The following is a 20,512-nucleotide window of genomic DNA, read 5'->3' on the forward strand; positions in this document are numbered from 1 at the left end:
CTTTCCAAAGGCGAGAAGTGAATGAGCAGGGCAGCCTGGGGGAGACCGAGACAGATTTTAATCAGGAAACCTCGGGTGAGGACACATGACAGCTGGTGGCACAATCTCAGTGGAATCCCAGGCCCCTCGGACCCTCCTGCTCCAGAGGAGGGACTCAGCTGCCCCAACCTTTCTCAGAAGACGGGCGGCCCACGCAGTCCAGGGAGGATGCTGACGGTGGAGAACGTGTTGCTGGAGCCTCACAACACATCCCAGATGCTTCTTGGGAGCAAGGCTACCTTGGGCCCTGAGGGTTTTCCGTCCCCGCCAGGGGTCCTGAAGGAGTCGGCAGCCTCACTGGCCCCCAGAGCCACCCTGAAAGCTCCCAGGGCCTCTGGCAGAGCCTTCTCTGTCTGGCGTCTCCCGGGCACGGCCCTGCAACGGAGGCCTGCTTACACTGTGGACTCCTCCTGTGAGGGCCCCATGGTGGGCTCCTGGGGGCCAGGGCTGGCCGTGGCTGCAAGGGCTGCAGAGAGTCTGCGAGGCCTGAAGATAGTGACGGGGGGCCTCTGAGGGGCTGGGGCCCATCGTGGAAAGGGCTGAGGCTCTACGCCGGATGGTGGCAGGCAGAGAAGGCTGTCTGGATGCTGTGTGGGCCCCGGAGGCCGAGGACGAGGGCTCTGGAGTAACAGGAGGTGGCCCGGGAGCCCCGGGAGAGGCCGGAGGTAGAGAGGAGGCTCCTGGAGGGATTGAAGGCCCTGGTGAGGGCCGAGGGGGCTGGGAGGCCCCAGGCTCCCCTGGGAACATGCCCCCTGGCCCCAAAGGGGGTGAGGGTAAGGCCTGGGCTCCTGAGGGGCTCACGGGTATAGTCTGCATGTCAGACAGGTTCGTTCTCAGGAGGAGCTGGAGGAGCTGCAGCGCTGGCCTCCGAGGCGACACCGCTGGGGGCCCCGGGCAGGAGCTGCAGTTGAGCAGGGCCTCGGGGTCTCCACGGGGGGTCCGGGCCACTTTGCTGAGCTCAACGTCTCCACGAGGGGAGAGACCCCGGCTTTCTTCCAGGGAATCTAGAGAGGGGGCGGGGCAAGAAGATGCACAATGGTTCTCCCCTACGACTGAGGCAGGTCTGCGATGAGCTGCACCGAGAACAGTGCCCCAGCTCTGGCCCTTAAGGGTCCCTGTGCACCGGCCGTTGGGGTTGGGGGATCCCGCCGGCTCCTGCCTCCAGGAAAGGGAAGACCCAAAAGGAACCATGAGCAGAGAGAGACAGTTCACCAAGGCACTGGCTGTGTGACCTTGTGTGAGGCACATAACTCCCCTGGGCCTCCATTTCCCCATCCGTAAAATGGGCATCATAATAACAGTGATGACCACATAGGCCACGCAATGAGGACTGAATGAAATGGAGCCTGAGAGGTCTCAGCCTAAACCCAAATGTAAACTCTGGACTTTGGGTGACAATCATGTGTCAGAGTAGGTTCATTGATTGTAGCAAATGTACCATCTGGTGGGGGATGTTGACAGCAGGGGGCGCTGTGCGTGGGGCGGGGGCAGGGGGATTCGGGGAGCTATCCGTACCTTCTGCTCGATTTTGCTGTGAAGCTAAAAATGCTTTAAAAAAAAAAAGTCTATTGAAAAAATTTGTTTTTAAGTCTCAGCCTGGAGGCCAGCGCATCATAAGGGCTTAATCCGTGGCGGGAGAACAAGGGAAGGAAGGAAGAATACTGGAGAAAGTATGATCAGGGAGGAGACGGAGGCTGGTAAACACATTACACACTGGAATGATTACATTTAAAAAATCATCAAAAGATAACCTATAACTTTTTAAAAAATGGTGAATCACCCTGCTGTACACCTGAAAGTTATATAATATTGTACATCAAATATACCTCAATTGAAATATATATATCAACCATCAAAAGGATAATCACAAAAACCACTTTACCAAAAACCACTGAATTGTGTACTTTGAGCGTGTGACTTACAGGGTGTGTGAATTATATCTCAAGAAAGCTGTTCTTTTTTTTTCTTTTAATTATCAAAAGGAAACAATTCACCCCGTATTTCCGTAAAAAGCATTTCTTCTTAAAACAAGTTCGCACATGGTGAACGCAGCTGAGGCAGGTGCCCCAGGAGAAGGAGGTGGGCTCTGCATCTCATCTCTTTGGGCCTCAGTTTCCCCATCAGGAGGCAGGAGAGCAGAATGGGAATGAGCATGGGGTGAGGAATCAGAGAGACCTGGCCCTGAGTCCAACGACACTACCACCTAGAACATGGCCTTAAAGACAGAAACTTGGGAATTCCCTGGCGGCCCAGTGGTTAGGACTTGGCACTTCCACTGCATGGGGCCCGGGCTCCATCCCTGGTTGGGGAACTAAGATCCCATAAGCTGTGCAGCACGGCCAAAAAAATTTTTTTAATAAATAAATTCTTTTTAAAAAGACAGAAACTTAACTTCTCTGAGCCTCCATTTCCCCATCTGCAAAATGGAGACAATAAGAGCACCCATGCATAAACATTCCTGGGGCATTTAAATGAGACAATACAGGTAAAAGGCTCCATACACTGCCTGGCACCTTAGCTAACGATTAGTCTCTAGAAAGCAGGGGAATACTATCCATCAGCTTGCAGAGGGTTTTGTGCTGGTTAAGGTCGAATCTATAATCACTCAACAGTTCCCAACATAATGACTGTATGGGATCAGGATGTTTCCAGCCCCAGCAGTCCTGACAGCCTCTCTCCATCCACAGAACTGAAGAGCTGCCCTAAATACAGGATGTCCTCTTCAAAAGGTCAAAGGAGTTAAAGAGGTATTTTATACAAGAGGAAATTCAGGCCACAAATCCGTGGAAAAATTCAGTCTTCCTGGAAGTTTAAAAAATGTACAATAGCCACCGGTAAGGTACTTTATGGACATGTTAACCTGGAAAAATTAAATTCAAAACACACAGTGTAGAGTTGGTGGGCATATGGGGCACCAGCTATGTCTCTGTAAGTTTCCCCTTTCTCTAGGACCCCATCTGGTAACCTGCTGTCATTCCCTAGGAGTCACCAAACCACTCCCGACATCCTGTGACCTAGTTACTGCACCTATTAACCACAGGGTCTGAATGCAACTCACAAAATTTGAAAACAAAAGTTGTCTGACCAAAGATTTTTCACAGTGGGTCCACTATGGATAGAAAAAAAAAAAAAAGAAGAGGAAAAAAGAAACCACCTAAATGTCAACCAAAAAGGGAAGGGGTAAGCAAACCATAATATTTGGGAGCTTTTTTAAATGACCAGCTGTGGGCTACATCAATATTTTGAAACTGTGTGTTACAGTAGGTTGTCCGTGTCCTGTTTATACCTCTGCAAAAAGATCCACATGAACAAACACTCATGATGGAGAAAGACAAACAGATGTGAATCATTTTCAGGAGTCAATGTAGCAGAGTAGCTAAAAGCATTGACTCTGGGCTCAAATCCTGGATCTACTGCCAACCAGCTGTGTGACCTTGAGCACCTCACTTCACCTCTCTGTGCCTCAGTTTCCTCACCTGGAAAATGGGGATGCTAATAGTATCTATCACAAAGAGTTGCTGTGAAAATGAAATAAGACGTATGAAAACAAACAGATGGCCAACGGGGACATGAAAAGATGCTCAACATCACTAATCATCACGGAAATGCAAATCAAAACCACAATGAGATACCACCTCACAGCCGTCAGAATGGCTATCGCCACAAAGACAAGACACAGCAACTGTTGGTAAGGAAGTAGAGAGAAGGGAACCCTCGTGCACTGTTGGTGGGAATGTAAACTGGTGCAGCCACGGTGGAAAACAGTATGGAGGTTTCTCAAAAAACTAAAAATAGAACTACCATATGATCCAGCAATTCCACTACAGGGTATATATCCAAAAAAAATGAAAACACTAATTCAAAAAGATATATGCACCCCAAGGTTCATTGCAGCATTATTTACAATAGCCATGACATGGGGAAAACCTAAGTGTCGATCGACAGATAAAGATGGATAAATATGTGGTGTGTATATACATACACAATGGAATATTATTCAACCACAAAAAAGAATGAAACCTTACCATTTGCGATAACGTGGATGGACCTAGAGGGTATTATGCTAAATGAATAAATCAGAGAAATATAAATACCATATGATCTCACTTATATGTGGAATCGTTTTTTTTAAAAAAAAAAACTGAGCACACAGATATTGAGAACAGATTGGTGGTTGCCAGAGGTGGGAGGAGAGGGGTGGGCAAAATGGCTGAAGGGTCAAAAGGCACAAATTTTCAGTTACAGAATAAATAAGTCATTGGGATATAATGTACAGCATGGTGACTATTGTTAATAATACTGTATTGAAATACTATACCTGAAAGTTGCTAAGAGATTAGATCATAGAAGTTCTCATCACAGGAAAAAAATATTTTGTAACTATGTGGGGTGACAGATGTTAACTAGACTTACTGTGGTGATCATTTTGCAATATATACAAGTTTGAATCTTTATGTTGTACACCTGAAACCAATATAATGTTACATGTCAATTACACCACAATCAAAAAAAAAGAAATAACATTCAATACATGATGTTCCCTGACACATAATGGATACTCAATACATATTAGCAATTATTCTTCTGCAAAGTTGATTCAGTTCCTAAATTCTAATTTTTAAAAAAGGAAGAAAGCAGAAGGAGAGATTCAGAAAGGAGGAAATGAAGAAGAAAAAGGAACAGTAAACAGACTCGTCAGACGGCACGGCGCATTGTGGCATAGCACTGACGAGGGTCAGCAAGCCCAGGCTTGGGCCTGGGCGCACCACGTGCTGGCTGTGTGACCTTGAGCAGGCCACGTGCCCTCTCTGAGCCTGGGTTTCTCACATCCAGCCCTGTACAAGTGCTGTGTTTCTGGGCAGAAAAGCAAAGTGGAAAAGGACGGTGGTGAGGCTCCAGGACGCAGAGGCCGCTTACCTGGACAGAAGGAGCAGCAGTCCCTGGGGGGCGTGGAGGGGTCCGAGCAGGCCTGCTGGCAGGGCATCTTCTCGCAGCTCACCTCTCCCAGCTGGGGAAGCAGAATGAGACATGTGAGGAAGCCCGGAGCATCTCACCCCTCCCCAGCAGCGCCCTCAAGGACATACTACACCAGCAGTTGGACCCACGGAAAGATGTGGGGCAGAAGCTGCAGGGCCTGACCCTCACCTGAACAACAGGTGAAGCCAAACACAGTGGGGCTGCCTTAAGGAAACAACAAAGGTAGAGGACACCATCAAATCCGAAGGTATCCCCGCAGGTAACTGAAGTTGAAGAATGGCAGGCGGAAGACGGGCGTACACTGGCTAAGGGGCTCCAAGTTTCACAAAGGGACAAAAGGCCAGAAGCAGCCCCTGGGTCGACAGGTCCAGGGTCCCCAGGCCCAGCTCACCTGGCATATGCACTGGGTACAGGGCTCATCGTCCAAGGTGAACACCTGGCCGTTCCCCACCTTCCTCCCCTCGTAGTTGCAGTCTGCAGGGGCAGAGGAGACAGGGGCCGTGAGAGCCAAGGCCCACTCAGGAGCCTTGCACGAGGGGTGGCTGGTCCCACTCACCTCGGCACACTGGACAGCACTCCCCGTCAGGGTGGAAAGGGTAGGAGCAGGTGATGGGGCAGTCCACGGGCGAGCAGGCCACCGAACCCAGCTGCAGGACACAGAAAACACTGAAGGCCCTTTGTTCTGGGGGGCTGATGGGTCACTCGTGAAGGACACATCACATAGCCATTGAGTGCCCATCGGAGCCATCAACGTCAGGTGAGAGGTCCATGGTGAGGTAACAGACTGAGTTAGAGTCTGTCCTCCCACTAGAACGCAAGCCCCCCAGGCCCAGCCTTGTCCTCAGAGCTCAACTGTCAACAGCTACCTGTCAAACAAATCCATGAACTTCCCAGGAAAGCTGAGCACCAAAAACTTAGGGGGAAGGACCCAGAAGCCAAAGCTCCCCAAAGCACATGGCTGTGAACGAACAGGGCCACTCAGAGGCCAGAGATGTTCACCCCAAGTTGCTCGATCTTTCTGCAGACCCATCCCTTTTCACCCACCGCCAGCAAAGAAGCCCCATAGGCATGAAACACTTCTAGCATGACAAGCAATAAGGACTTATTTTTTCCATTTTCCAAATACTAAATGATATTCCTGTCATTTAGACTGAGAGGCAGTATGGCTTAGGGGTAAAAGTGTGCTGTCTGAAGCAGACTCAGGATACTAGAATTGATTCTTGGCACTTCACTTGACTAGTTGCGGGGTCTCTGTGCCCGGCTGTCTCACCTAGCAGCTGGGGATGGAGGTACCCACCTCATAGGATTCCCCGCGAATTAACAGGTCGTGCTGAGATCAGGGACTGGCACATGGCAGGGGCTCGAGAATGTGAGCATATTAAAGATTCCGTACAGAGTCCTGGGTTTGTGTTCCTCACCTCCACTCTCAGGGAGAATCCCTGGGCCATATTTTACACCGTAAGGCCCCCAAGACCCTCCCTGGTCACCCAGAAGCAGAGGACTTTTGCCAGGCAGGGTTAAAAGTATTTCTCTGGCCCTGGGTAAAGAATCACCCCGGGCAGGGCTGAAGGAAGCCGGCTTTCACCATGATCCAGAAGTGACCATTCTCTTGGAGGTCTCTGGATTTTGCCTGCAGGGTTCAGGAGCTGGTGGCTATTTCTGGGGAGTTTCCGCAGACAGGGGTCAGGTCTGGGTGGTCGTACCAGGCAGATGCAGCTCAGACACGGGTCCAGCACGGACGGGAAGGTCTGGTTATTGTAGAAGATTCTACCTGTGTAGGTGCAGCCTGCCAGAGAGAGCATGTGGTGAGGGCCAGCCAGGGGACGGCTGGCCTTTGCCAGGAAGAAAGTCCAAGGTGTTTCTAGGCAGCAAAGGTCAGGCGAATGGCCTCTCTAGACACTTGCCCAGCGGGTTGGGGAAGGGACAGAACATATGTCTGGATTGGGTGCTGACTTTTTTCTCGCTGGATTCAGCAAAGGGATCATAGTGTCTTCACTTCAAGGTTCTCCCCCAGGGAAGGGAGCCGTTCCTCCTACCCCCTCACTTGGCAGGATCAGGATGAGGGACCCGGAGACTCAACCTGGGTGCCAGGCACCACGGCCATCCTCTCTGCTCCTCTCCACTCAGTTGAATCCCAAACCCCTCCTTCCAGGAGGCTCCCCTACAACTCTGCTCTCTGCTTCCCGAAGCCCACAGAGGCCCCATCTGAGTGCTGCCACCTCGATGATATTTATCACATACTGGTACGTATAAAAGCAGGTGATGGTGGGCTTCCCTGGTGGCACAGTGGTTAAGAATCCGCCTGCCAATGCAGGGGGCACAGGTTCAAGACCTGGTCCAGGAAGATCCCACATGCCATGGAGCAACTAAGCCCGAGCACCACAACTACCGAGCCTGCACTCTAGAGCCCGCGAGCCACAACTACTGAGCCCACATGCCACAACTACTGAAGCCCACGCACCTAGAGCCCATGCTCTACAACAAGAGAAGCCACCGCAATGAGAAGCCTGCGCACTGCAATGAAGAGTGGCCCCCGCTCGCTGCAACTAGAGGAAGACCGCGCACGGCAACAAGGACCCAGTGCAGCTAAAATTAAAAAATAAACAAATAAATGTATTAAAAAAAAAAAAAAAGCAGGTGATGGGACAGTAGAGAAACATTTTATAAGAAAAAATATATAGGGAATTCCCTGGCAGTCCAGTGGTTAGGACTCCACACTTTCACTACCAAGGGTGCGGGTTCCATCCCTAGTCAGGGAGCTAAGATCCCCCAAGCCGTGTGGCTCGGCCAAAAAAGAAGAAAAAAGATATAACATACAATCCAACTATGATATGCTATATATCTATGACATGATAGATATATAGATATAGATGTATGTTACAGATATGTTATAGAGATAGATGTTATATCACAAAAAGAGACTAGGAAGATAAAACCATGAAGTTAACAGTGATAATGGGTCCCTTTTAATTTTTTTCTTTGCTTTCTGTATTTTCTAAATGTTCTATAATAAAATATCACTCTTGAAATAATGAAAAAGGTGAAAATTACTATTAAAACATAAAGGATCACTTTAATTTCCTCTCCCTGTTCTCTAATTGTCTCACAGGTATGTTCCTTTATCACCCCACCTAGGCTGCAAGCTCTGCATATCTTCATATCTGCTTCCAGCACCCAGGCAGGGCCTCCCTTGAGCAAACTGCTTTCCGTCCCTGAGCCTCAGTTTCCTCATCTCTAAAATGGGGTTGCCCCGTGGGGTTGTTGCGAGGATAAGCAGAGATGAAGCATGTGTGGTGCTTTGCACAGAGAAGCCTGATACAGGGTGACCCCAGATGTGGGGGCCAGGGGTGCTATGCCATCCCCGGCCCCCCCAGGCAGGGCCTTACCTGCCGAACAGTCAGGGCAGCACTGCCCGGGGATCCGAATCGGGTGAGGGCAGGAGTCCACACAGTCTGTCCTCTTGCAGCTCACTGAACCATCTGCCTGAAGGGAGGAAGAACTTCACCAAGACCCCACCTGCCATGCCAGTCCCCACCTCCCCACCCGACAGGCCCCCAAAAGAAAGGACGGTGCTGCAAACTGGCCGGAGCCTGCCCTAAGAGGTGCCATGATGCAGCTGGGAAGTGGCAGGGGTCCCCCCAAAGAGGACTGGCTACTTGGGAAAGGGGGTGTGAGCCTTCCAGAAAAAAGCCTTCCCATATCCCAGAGCTGGGGTTTTGGTCTCCTCGGCTTCCCGTCACTTCCCCGCAGCAGCCAAGGCTGCACCACAACCTCATCCAAACTCTTCTCAGAGTTTCCCTGAAACCCTGGCTCACCCCAAATCTATGGAGTCCAATAAAATCCTATTTTTATAGAAAGCTATTCCACCGGAAATGTCTTTCAGAAGATGAAAGCGCCATATACAGTTTCTTTTTTTTTTTTCGTAAGAAGCTGAAGTTTTGTGTTATTTTCTTGTAATATGAGTGCCCTAGATCAGTCCTGAAGGAGAAAAAAGGCAGCGGATGTACTCTGCTCCCCACTCTAATTCCAATGAAACGTTTCCAAGTTTTCTAAGGGTCTAAGGCTTTTTTAACAAATGGTGCATCAAAGGGACTTGAAGGTCGCGCTTCTCACGCGCTCATGTGCACGCGAGTCACCGAGGGATTAAAATGCAGGTTCTGCGTCCGAGCCCTGTGCAGCCTTGAGGTTCTACCTAGACTCCCCTGGTGATGCCCACGACACAGCCAGTGCAGGAACCTCATTTTGAGAAATAAAGCTCTAAGCTCAGGCGACTAAAAACTCTCTTAAAGTAGAAAGGAAAGCCAACCGTACTTAAACATGAGCTAAAACGATCACGTTTCTTGGTAAATAGCTGTGCTTGCATGTCTGTCAATCTGACTCTCAAAACTCACGCACCCTCACCCACTTCTGATGAGGTGAGGTCACGTGACTCACATTAATGGAGGAAGCCTCGCAATTTCACAGAAAAGGCCTTAACTACTAGGCCTCGGGCTGCCCAGCTCCCTCTGTTACCCGTGCCCCGCGAAAACCTGCTCCTGGGAATCCTATTTCCAGCTCCTTAGGCCAGCAGCTCCCCGCACATGCACAGTGGGTCACACAGCACTCTTACGACAGACAGACTGCCAAGCTCTGTCATCCTGAAAATCTACCGAGGACAGAAGAACCTGGATCCCAGCCCCTTCTGTAAAAACGGGATGTGATAGCATGGAAGCGAGACTGGGACAGGCCTGAGGTGGCCCCGCTTCTGCAGGGGCAGGGATGCCCGGCCCGGGACGGGGAAGGGCAGGGGAAGCAGCTGAAGGCGCGCAGGTTGTCATTCACCTGGCAGATGCATAACTCACAGGGGTCACCGGGAGACCAGATCTGTCCGACCGGAAACTCAACCCCGTTGTCGTCCAGAGAGCAGCCTGGCCAGGGGACAGCGGGGGAGAAAGGACGAGTGGGCAGAAGTGCCAAGGAGGGTCCTGAATGCCCGCGGGACCTACAGCGCCACCCAGCAAGGACAGACAGACACCTCTGCTCACTCACACTGAGGCCACGCAGCCACCCACTGGGCCCAGAGCTGCCTGCTGCTGCCGCCTGGCTCACTCAGTTAGTGAATTTTCCTGCCTAACAAGAGCCTGGTACACACAGGCACGCTCACACAAATGTCCACGTCCACACACACCCACAAACACAGCCATTCACACACACAGAAACCACTCCCACACAGACACACGCACACAGATAAAACAGACACACAACAAAAACACACGGACACACACACTCAAAAACACACACACAGATACCACTCACACACAAACACGCAGACACATGTACACAAGCTCACACACAGATGTCACTCACATACAAACCTGAAACACACAGACACACACACAGACGCAACACACATAGAGAGCACTTACACACACACACAGAGTCTCAGCGGGTGAAGCTCAGCCTCCCCCAGCTCGGGCATCCGGGCCTGGTGTTGGGTGCAGCCTGGGGTGCAGGGCTAAGCGGCCTCACCTGTCGTGGGTGTGGGGTCCCTGCAGGTGAAGCAGCACCGCCCAGGGCCCAGCCACCACTCCTCGCGGGGGCAATCCAGTTCTGGACATGGCGTGAAGGAACATTCCACCTCCCCGTTCTGGAAGAGAGCCAGGGGGCACAAACCAGTGAGGGCCAAAGAGGAGGCTGGCAGGCTGCCGTCACCCCCCTAAAAGTGACAGATCTCTGGCTTCCCTGGTGGCGCAGTGGTTGAGAGTCCGCCGGCCGATGCAGGGGACACGGGTTCGTGCCCCGGTCCGGGAAGATCCCACATGCCACGGGGAGGCTGGGCCCGTGAGCCATGGCCGCTGAGCCTGAGCGTCCGGAGCCTGTGCTCCGCAACGGGAGAGGCCACGACAGTGAGAGGCCCGCGTACAGCAAAAAAAAAAAAAAAAAAAGTGACAGATTTCCAGGGAGCAAGAGTGGAAGGAACGGTGAGTCCTTCCCTGGGGGCTGGGGTGAGGCTGGGAGAGGGTCCCAGGAATACGGCGGCTGCGTGGCTGCTGGGTCCCCGGCTGCCCTAGCTTAAGCCTCCAGAATCTCTTCCTCTCACCTCTGCAACAGCTTTCTGCTCTCGCTGCAGTCCACTGTCACCTGCAGCCAGAGAACTTTCTCAGGCACCAGTCCGATCACAGCACTCACCACTTCAAACCCTGGGCAGCTCACCAAGTCCAAACCCTCTGCCTGCTGGCAAAGCCCTTCATGACTGAGACTGACGCACAGGCTGTCGCCACCCCCTCGCAGACCCCTTCCCCTAAGCACGGCCCCTTGGCTGATGAGGGTCACGTCCTCCAGGTGCCTGGATGGTTCGTTCACCCCCACTCCCCGGGGAGCAAGGAAGTACCTACAACCACCTGATGCTGGGGGCAGAAGAGCCCAGCTCCCTGGCCTCTGGACACACCCACCTCTGCGGTGCCACTCACACTGCAGAGCTCCCCATGGCATCAGCCCGAGACCCCTCTTCTCGTGGCCCCTCCCCCTGCCTGACCTGCTTCCCCAGCCAGTCTCTCCCGAGAGCACTCCTTCAGAAAACCACTTACACGAGAAGCCCACCCCAGGCCCTGTTCTTGGAACTCAGCCCAAACAGGATCCCCGCCTCAGTCGCATTTGCAGTCCCTCTCGCGGTCCGGGCTCCAGCCGGAATGCACACCCCCAGGCCTTAGAACATGCCCTGCTCTCTCCCGCCTCCCGCCTTCTGTTCACGCAGTGCCTTCTGCCAGGCACACCTGTCTCAGCTCCTCACCGGGTTGTCCTAGTTATCCTTCAGGTCTCAGCTTAGCATCCCTCCCTCCAAGTAGGCTTCCCTGAAGCCCACAGTCTGGTTAAGAGCCCCGCTGCCCTGTCCATTGCCCACCTAGCTGTGGGCCCCTGACAGAGGGGGCTGGGGCTGTCTTGTGCTCAACTGTGTCCCCAGCACCCAGCATTGTCCCAGGCACACAGTAGGTGCTCTATAAATAGCAATGCTGAAGGACGAACTTCAAGGAGACTGCGGGAAGGCCTTGGTGAATGCTAAGGCCCCTTTAGTCTCTTTCTCGCCTCAGTTTCCCTTTTGCTGCATGGCAGCTCCTCTTCTCCTGGTCAAGGCATCCTGAGAGTGTCGTGTGCCCTGCCCCTCCCCAGCACCCACCCACTCAGCCCCCTACCTGGCAGACACAGGTGGTACACTCGTCACCACCACCACTGAACACAGCCCCGTCTGCATACCACTGGCCATGGAAATAGCATCTCACTGAGGAGGAGAAAGGAAGAGGCAGCTCAAGGTCTCTGGGCAGCTAAAGAAAAGGGGGAGCAAATGGGTGGGGGGGGTCTCTGGGAAGAAAACACACCCCCACAATACTCCACGGCACACCCACACCCAACAGCCCAATCGCTGCTCCCCTCCAAACCCTCACCTAAAGGTACACCAGTAGTTAAAAACTGACAGAGAGGGACTTCTCTGGCCGTCCAGTGGTTAAGACTCTGAGCTCCCAATGCAGGAGGAACGGGTTCAATCCCTGCTCAGGGAACTAAGATCCCACATGCCTAACGGTGCGGCCAAAAAAAAAAAAAGGAAAAAAAACAACTGACAGAGAATGAACCACATGCAAAATAAGGTCCTTAACCAAGAAGGATGGGAAGCCTGGAATAACTAAAGAGTAAGAGAAAAGAAGAAATGAAAAAAGATGGCCCCAGACACCTACGGGAAGGTCTGGGAAAGCTGCCAGCCCCTGGAGGCAGGGAGGATTCAGTGAGAGCCTCTCATCTGAAGATTCCCCATCCCTGCTGGTAAAAACAACCTTAAAAACCTGCCGGGGGCTTCCCTGGTGGCGCACTGGTTGAGAGTCCACCTGCCGATGCAGGGGACGCGGGTTCGTGCCCCGGTCCGGGAGGATCCCACATGCCGCGGAGCAGTTGGGCCCGTGAGCCATGGCCGCTGAGCCTGCGCGTCCGGAGCCTGTGCTCCGCAACGGGAGAGGCCACAGCAGTGAGGGGCCCGGGTACCGCAAAAAAAAAAAAAAAAAAAAAAAAAAACCTGCCGGGGCCCACCTGACTTTAATCAGAGGGCACTGGGTTCAAATCCCAGCCACACACCTCACTACAGGCAAGATACTTAAACTCTCCTAAGCCTCAGTTTTCTCATCTGTAGAATGGGATTAACAATTCCTACCTCACAGGGAGTATACTGCCTGTTCAAAAAATGTTTTAACTAAAACTTGTATAATATTCGGGACTTCCCTGGTGGTCCAGTGGTTAAGACTCTGCGCTTCCAATGCCTGGGCGCAGGTTCGATCCCTGGTCGGGGAACTAAGATCTCACATGCCGTGCAGCGTGGCAAAAATAAATAAATAAATAAAATTAAAATAGCATTCAAAAGTCAAGAGAAAAATAGTATTTAATAAGAACACTAGCTTTGAAATCAGGTAAGCTTGAGTTCAAGCTCTGCTCCTTTACTCACTGGTGTGTGTCTTTGGGCAGTGATGACCTCTCTGAGCCTCAGTTTCCTCATCTATAAAATGGGGCTATGAATAGTACTCCCTCAGGGCTGCACCACACAGATTCAATGAGATCAGGACTGGCAAGGGCCCCACAGAACAACGGCCCAGAGCCAGCAGTGACGGCCGTGAGGTCATCTCAGGAAAGAGAACCACATTTTAACAAAAGACTAACTCATTAGTGGGGCAGGGGAGACACCCTCCCAGTCTCGGGACAGAGCCACGCCAAGGGTGGACCCAAATCCCTTCCTGTCTGTGTTAAAGGCACCAACCCTGGCAGGGGGCAGGCTGGGCTGTGAGCCCAATCTAGCATCCAAACCACTATGCACACAGTAGGTGCTCAATTAAAACGGGCACTTTGAAATGCTTCATTTGATCTGAGTTTCTAAAGCAGAAATCAATCTCCTTCCTCTCTCCTCCACTCACCACCCCCCCAAAAAAAACATACTCGAAAGACACTGCTCCACCCCCATCATTTTTTACGAAAAAGCTAAATTCACCCTGTCCTCTCCCCACAAAGAGTCCCTTACCTGGCACACAAGTACAGCAATCCGACTTCAGGGAGGCCTGACAGGGGCCGGGAGGACACTCGGGGGAGATGCAGGACACATTTCCAGCCTGAGGAGGTGAGAGATGGTGCAGGTGGGGGAGGGTAGACCGTCAGGCCCAACAGAACCAGCTTGTTCCCTATTTCACACCACCCTCAGGATTCCTGTCCCACATGAAAGCGTCCTAAAGGAAGCTATCCTGGGACTTCCCTGGTGGTCCAGTGGTTAAGACTCCACACTCCCAATGCAGGGGGCCCCAGTTCGATCCCTGGTCAGGGCTACATCCCGCATGCCACAACGAAGATCCCGCATGCCACAAGTAAGACCCGGCGCAGCCAAATAAATAAATAAATAAATATTTTTTAAAAAAATAAAAGGGAAGCCATCCAAGACCTTTAAATGCCACCATGGTCACACAAGGATACGGTGCTGGGGCCCAGTACCAGGGTGTATTATGGTGTAGTTTCCGACATCCCCCTTTCCAAGACGAGGGGAAGACCAGAGAGTAGAGCACGCTGCCTTCCTCATGAAAATGGATGAGCCTAGCCTCCCATGGCACTGCCCCCCATGGCATTGCCCCCACCATGGCATTCCCTCCCATGGCATACAGAAGCTCCGGAAGGATGCTGAGAAGTGGAGAACAGAGGTTCCTCCACCAGAGACACCTTCCCGTGCATCTGAGTTTTGAACTAAGTGACTAATACCGGCCAAGGAGTTAAATTTAAAACTCAATTTTTAAAAATTGAAGTTAAGACAAAAAAGCCCCCAGCTTTGGAGTCAGCCAGACCTGAGGTCCAGGGTCTGCCCCTCCAAGTCGTGTGACTTTGGGCAAAGTATGTCACCTCTCTGAGCCTCCCGTCTCCCTATCTGTGAAATGAGCTGGAAAGGGCACCTCTGCTGGGGTTGCCAAGGATTGAGTGAAACGTGATCAGGCACGAAAACGCTTGGCCACTTCACAAGTGTGGCGCACAGGAAGGGCTCAATAATGGTGGCGGTAGCGATCTACATGCCCCCGCCCCTTTACATTGCAGCTTCCGCCATCACTGCCAGACCAGGGCTGCTTTTAAAGATGAGAGGCAGTGAGGGTTGGTGGGCAGAGCCTGGGCTTTGGATGCAGAAAGGCCACGGCTCAAATCCCAGCTCTGCCACCTCCCAGCCTCAGTCTTTTCACCTGTAGAATGGGGACTGTAAAGCCGACCCTGAAGAGCCACCAGGAGCCTCGGGTGAGGAACTAAATGGAAAATACCAAGCCCCTGCCTGGTATGCACCGGGTGCTCACAACCCAATCCAAGGGACAGCCTCTGGCTGGGTCTGGCACATGGTAGGAACTTAATAACTATTCTTGGAGGAGTGAATTTGCCTCAAGCAAAATACTCTTAACAAGCTGAGTCTGGTAATGAGCCCTCTCCCTCCCAACGCGGCGGCTACCTTTATTGTGCCGGCAAATATTTTGCCTGGAGAGAAAAACGGCCTCCCTGGTAGGAAGTTTCCAAGGGAGTTGCATCCCCTCCCCTTCCTAGACAGATGGACCCTGTTTGCATGTTGGCTCTTTTCTGCTCAGCAAAACCTCCCTGACTCCACACACTACAGGCTTCCCACCCCCTAAGCTTTTAAATTCCACAGCTTGCGACCAAAATCCACAACCTGAGAACTCTCCCTCCATTCAACGAGCTCACCTTTAACATCCAGTCTTTCCCCCTTCCTCTAAAACCCCCAAAGGTTAAGAAAACACCCACGAGGCTTCAGGGATCTTGTGATGCTCACCAGACAGACACAGACAGTGCAGCTCTGGTTGGGAGGTGAAAACACGTCCCCTTCAGCCCGGATGACGCCACTGTGAAAACAGCCTTCGAAAGACAAACAGGAGTGGAGACATCAGACCTCTTAAAGTAGAGGAAGCTTGAGGTCTCATTACTTTTCCAGGCATAATGTACCTGGAACCTTCTCTCACTGGCTCGGATGCCCCAGGAGTGACAGATCTAGGTACTCAGAACGGTGTGGTCCCAAGACCCCTGGAGAACTACAGGAGACACCCACACAGGGTGCCCTGGGAGGGTCCCATTTATGTCTGATAAACCCAGAACTGTGTTGAAAGCATGGCATTTTATTGCCATAAGGCAGGAAAGGCAGCCAGACAGCCCTAGGTTCCAAACCTGGCCTGTCACCTGAGTGGCTTTGGACCTGGATGTGTCACTCAACCTCTCTGGGACTCAGCTGTCTTTACTGTAAAGTGGAAATACCACCACATGCCCTGCAGGGGACTTGGAAGGATGCACAACCTCAGATGGAATGTACACAGCAATTTACACTCAGGGCTTAGTACACAGTAGGGACACAGTAAAAAATCACAATTATCATTAAGAAAATCAGCAAGTTGCATTTTCATTTTAACCCTTAGGAAGATTTTTTCACTGCTGCTTGAAGTGCAGCAACCTCAACACCTTTACCACCAGGAGCTTCATAGAAATGCAGCTGCTCAGGCCCCTCCCCACATCTACTGAATGAGAGTCTGCATTTTAACAGGATTCCCAGCGATTCACGTGCAGGGTGAGTGTTAGGGAGCTCTGCTGAAGGACTTGGTAAGATTTGAGGTCTTTATCCTGACAGCAGTGGGAAGCAAATGAAAAATTGTCAGCAGATTGTGGGAGGGAATCAGAACAGGGGTAGAATTTATAAACGATTACTCCTCCTGCAGTAGAGGGGGACAGGGGCAGGGGAGAGGACTGCAGAGTGGGTCTGGAGAAACTTGCTGAATGAAGGAATAAATGAAAGAACGAAGCTCAAAAAGGATCCCCGGAAGGTCAAAAGTTCCCCTTGAGGGCACAGACCAGTGGCTCTCAAAGTGTGGTCCCCGAAGCAGCAGCGTCAGAAATGCAAATTCCCGGGCCTTACCCAGCACCTGCTAAATCAGAAGCTCTGGGGGCTAGGCCCAGGGATCACCCTTCAGGTGACACACGGAAGTTGGAGAACAGCCTTTCAGCTGCAGAAAGGCTAGGAAAGGGAAGAGGCAGTACCATGTGAGAAACTCACAGCCTTCCCCAGACCAGCTCCCACCTGTACACAATGGGCAGCATCCCCCATCTCCGGAGGGAATCGGGTGAGAACAAGCAGCTTCACACGTCACCTTTTCACAGGTCACCTCCCCATCCTAGAAGCAGAAACTGGAGTTCCAGCCACCACAATGCCCCAGACACCAGACCAGGGAAGCCCGGGGGACCCCTCACACCCACCTCGCACCAGCACTGGGAACAGCCAGGCTCTGTCCAGCGGCTCCCGGACTCATGCATGGCTCCCAGGTGCCAACAGGCAGAGGGCCCTGGTGCCAGCTGCGTGGCCTCAGGGCCCCTGGGCAAGGAAGGGGTCACCACCACCTTCTCCTGGATTCGTGAGGGAGGTCTGAGGGTCCCCAACAGAGAGGGACTAGGCACTGGGGTGGCCATTGGGGCAGACAGCAGCTGCGTCAGGGCAGAAGCAGAGGACGTGGGTAGTGCAGGTGTGGGAGATGGCAGTCGTGTGGTCCTGACTCCAGTTGGGGGCCCTGGAGCCCCAGAAGGAGGGCTGTGCCCTGGGGAGAGGGCGGGCCGGCCTGCCTCTGGAAGCAGCAGTAGCATCTTAGAGGGGTGCTGCAGGGGCCGCAGGATGGCAGATGGGGCCAGCACGGCTTTGGGGAAAGCTGAAACGGAAACACAGAGGTGTCTGCAGGGAGGCAGCAGGGGCAGGAGGCGAGATTCGAGGGGCGTGGACTCAGGCGCACCACCACAAATCACTGAATGTGTCTGGGCCAGTTTCTTCAACAACATGATAGATCTAATACCACCAGTTCAACCTCAAACTAATGGGGCTGCGGTGACGATCGGGGAGAAGATTGATGAAAAAGTACCACGAGCAGCCCGAAGTTACACGCTGGCGATGCGGGAGGCCCAGCTGCTTCACGTGCAGCCAAATCCCTTCCCTCCCCCGCCGGCCGCAAACGAGACTCGGGCTTTCCTGAACCACGCAGACCTTCTCTAAGCCCTCAGGGATCCGACCTGGGAGTGTCAGGAGTGTGTCCCCGACCCTCCCATCCAGCTGTGGCTTCCCAGGAGGAGGTGCAGAGGCTCAGGGGGAGGAAGGGCCCAGGGTCGTCTCTGGGCCCATGGCAGACAGGCCAGCTTCCAAGAGGCTGCCTCCCCTGAGACACACACACACTCAAACACACACACACTTAGGAACAGTGCACATTTTCCCTGCAGATGGACAGCAGCTGCCCAACAGTCTGAAAGACAGAAAGACAAGAGGGCGGGGCTTCTCTGGTGGCGCAGCGGTTGAGAGTCCGCCTGCCGATGCAGGGGACGCGGGTTCGTGCCCCGGACCGGGAAGATCCCACATGCCGCAGAGCGGCTGGGCCGGTGAGCCATGGCCGCTGAGCCTGCATGTCCGGAGCCTGTGCTCCGCAACGGGAGAGGCCACAACAATGAGAGGCCCGCATACCGCAAAAAAAAAAAAAAAAAAAAAGAATAGGTAAAGAAGTGGAAGGAGACAGAAAGGATGAAAGGGGGATGTTGGAAATAACAAACGAGATGAACTGAAAAAAAATTCAGGGGGAAGGAAGAGGGCCCGGTCCGGGAGGGTGGGGCCTGGGGCCCGGAGGCGGGGCCCAGCGCCGGGTGGCGGGGCCCAGCGCTCACCTTCACACGACACTCGGTCAGCTCGGAGCCTGAAGCCAGGTCGGCAGGTGCACAGGAAGCTGCCCACGGTGTTATGGCAAGAATGGTGACAGACTCGCCTCTCCAGTGGCCTCCGACACTCGTTTACATCTGCGGGAGAGCCTCGCTACCGACGGCTGCCTTATCGGGGCTACCGAGTCCTTCTTCCCCCATCCCTTACCCCAAAAGGCTGGGGGAGTCTCCCTGCCATGTTCTTAGGGGGTCCTTCCCTGCCGCAGGGTGCCAGTGTGACTCAGATGTCTGGGAATGGGGCTGAAGTCTAGTGCTAGTCTCCTTGGAAGGTTCATACATCCAGTAGGCATTTAATGAATGCACCAGTGACTCATACCCCAGCACTGTGCAGCAATGATTAAGTGCTGGCTGGTGGGGATGGGCCCCACTGCGAATCTCACCTCCAAACCTTCCACCAACCCACTGTTGGGCATCAGGTGCTATGGGCCCTTCTGAAAAAAGAGTCTCAAAAATCACCACACTGCTCAGGGCAGGCTTCAGGACAAACACCCAACTCTGCTAGAACAAGGTCTTTTTTCAGGCCCATGGGACCCCACCTTCAACCCATGAGCCAAGCTCAAGCCAAACATGCCAATCCCTTTCTGGAAATTTCTGCAGTGGGCTGAGAAAACAGGGGTCTCCTTCTAAACCAGAGGAACCAAGACATAACGTGCTTTATTTACCAAGGGGAGCTAAGGCAGCCAAGAAAATGGGTGAGCAGAGAGGAATCCTTGGGGTGTATCTGGGAGAGGGTGGAAGAGAAACATAACAGGATGAAAGTGGCACGTGGCCAGGAAAAGTCCGAGACGGGGTCTTCCATTAGGAGCCACGCCAACCCCAGGGAAAGGCAGGCTCTGAGCAAAGGCTCAAGCACTTGCCGGCTCCAGGGAACCAGGAGGTCCAGACTGTTGACCTTTCCCTGTCCCTGGGCTCGCCCTGTCCGTCTTCCTGATTGGCAGCCTAAGTGTGAAGACAACAGGGTCCCCTGCCTTACCTACACAGGAGTGCCGGTTGCCGTGCAGATGGAAGCCAGTTCTACAGGAACACCTGTAGCTGCCAATGCTGTTTTTACATCTCTGCTGGCAGGGGGTCCCAAGGCATTCATCAGTGTCTGGAAGGGAACAGGACACAGCTGGAGCTCATTTCCGCGTGGAGTTTTGGAAATAGGTGGTCCTCTCTTCCTACCTCTCTCATCACTATCTCCTACCCGACTCGTAACCCCTCTCCTTCTCACCACCCACATTCAGTCTATCAACTCCTAAGTCCTCCCTGGACCAGCCCACTTCTCTCCACTCTCACTGCCATACCCTAGCCCAGATGCCCTGGGCTTTGTCTCTGGCCTAGAGGATAACAACAGCCTTGTGTGTCTCTCTGCCCCTCCTGTGCTCCTCCCAAGCCACCCTCTACAGAGCCCCCAGGATGTTCTGACCAAAGGGCACCTCTGATCAGGCCACTTTCTGCTTAAAATCCCTCCAAGGCTCCCACAAGCACCAATGCAGCACCACGAGTCCTGGGCTGCCTTTCCCACCTCTCTCCTTGCCCCTCACCTTTACTCTGGCCCAAATTCTTGCCATCTTCCAAAGGCATCATGCTCTTGTGACCCTCCCCCTTTGCCCATGTTCTCCTATCTGCTTGGAATACCTTCCCATCTTGTCTGGCTGGAAAACTCCTACTCATACCTCAAAACTCAGCTTCTATACTACCTCCTCTGTCAAAGCTTCCCCAAGCCATTGTTTGAAATTGGGAAAAAGCT

General features: G+C 52.8%; 1 protein-coding gene across 1 annotated transcript in view; it reads right to left on the reverse strand.

Moving 5' to 3' along the window:
- Positions 1 to 267: 267 nt before the first annotated feature.
- VWCE (von Willebrand factor C and EGF domains) overlaps positions 268 to 20,512 on the reverse strand; it is a 30,117-nt gene continuing 9,872 nt past the window's right edge. Inside the window, 16 exon segments of the mRNA XM_029207910.1 lie at positions 268 to 548; positions 550 to 1,043; positions 4,957 to 5,047; positions 5,408 to 5,490; positions 5,573 to 5,663; positions 6,720 to 6,802; positions 8,403 to 8,499; positions 9,838 to 9,923; positions 10,525 to 10,642; positions 12,186 to 12,271; positions 14,045 to 14,132; positions 15,827 to 15,909; positions 17,117 to 17,210; positions 17,293 to 17,735; positions 18,730 to 18,858; positions 19,754 to 19,870. Of these exon segments, the coding sequence (XP_029063743.1) occupies positions 432 to 548; positions 550 to 1,043; positions 4,957 to 5,047; positions 5,408 to 5,490; positions 5,573 to 5,663; positions 6,720 to 6,802; positions 8,403 to 8,499; positions 9,838 to 9,923; positions 10,525 to 10,642; positions 12,186 to 12,271; positions 14,045 to 14,132; positions 15,827 to 15,909; positions 17,117 to 17,210; positions 17,293 to 17,735; positions 18,730 to 18,858; positions 19,754 to 19,870 (2,300 nt within the window). The 3' untranslated portion in view covers positions 268 to 431.

Source organism: Monodon monoceros, unplaced genomic scaffold, assembly GCF_005190385.1.
Source record: "Monodon monoceros isolate NGI ecotype Baffin Bay Population unplaced genomic scaffold, NGI_Narwhal_1 Super_Scaffold_7, whole genome shotgun sequence".
Lineage (NCBI taxonomy): Eukaryota > Metazoa > Chordata > Mammalia > Artiodactyla > Monodontidae > Monodon > Monodon monoceros.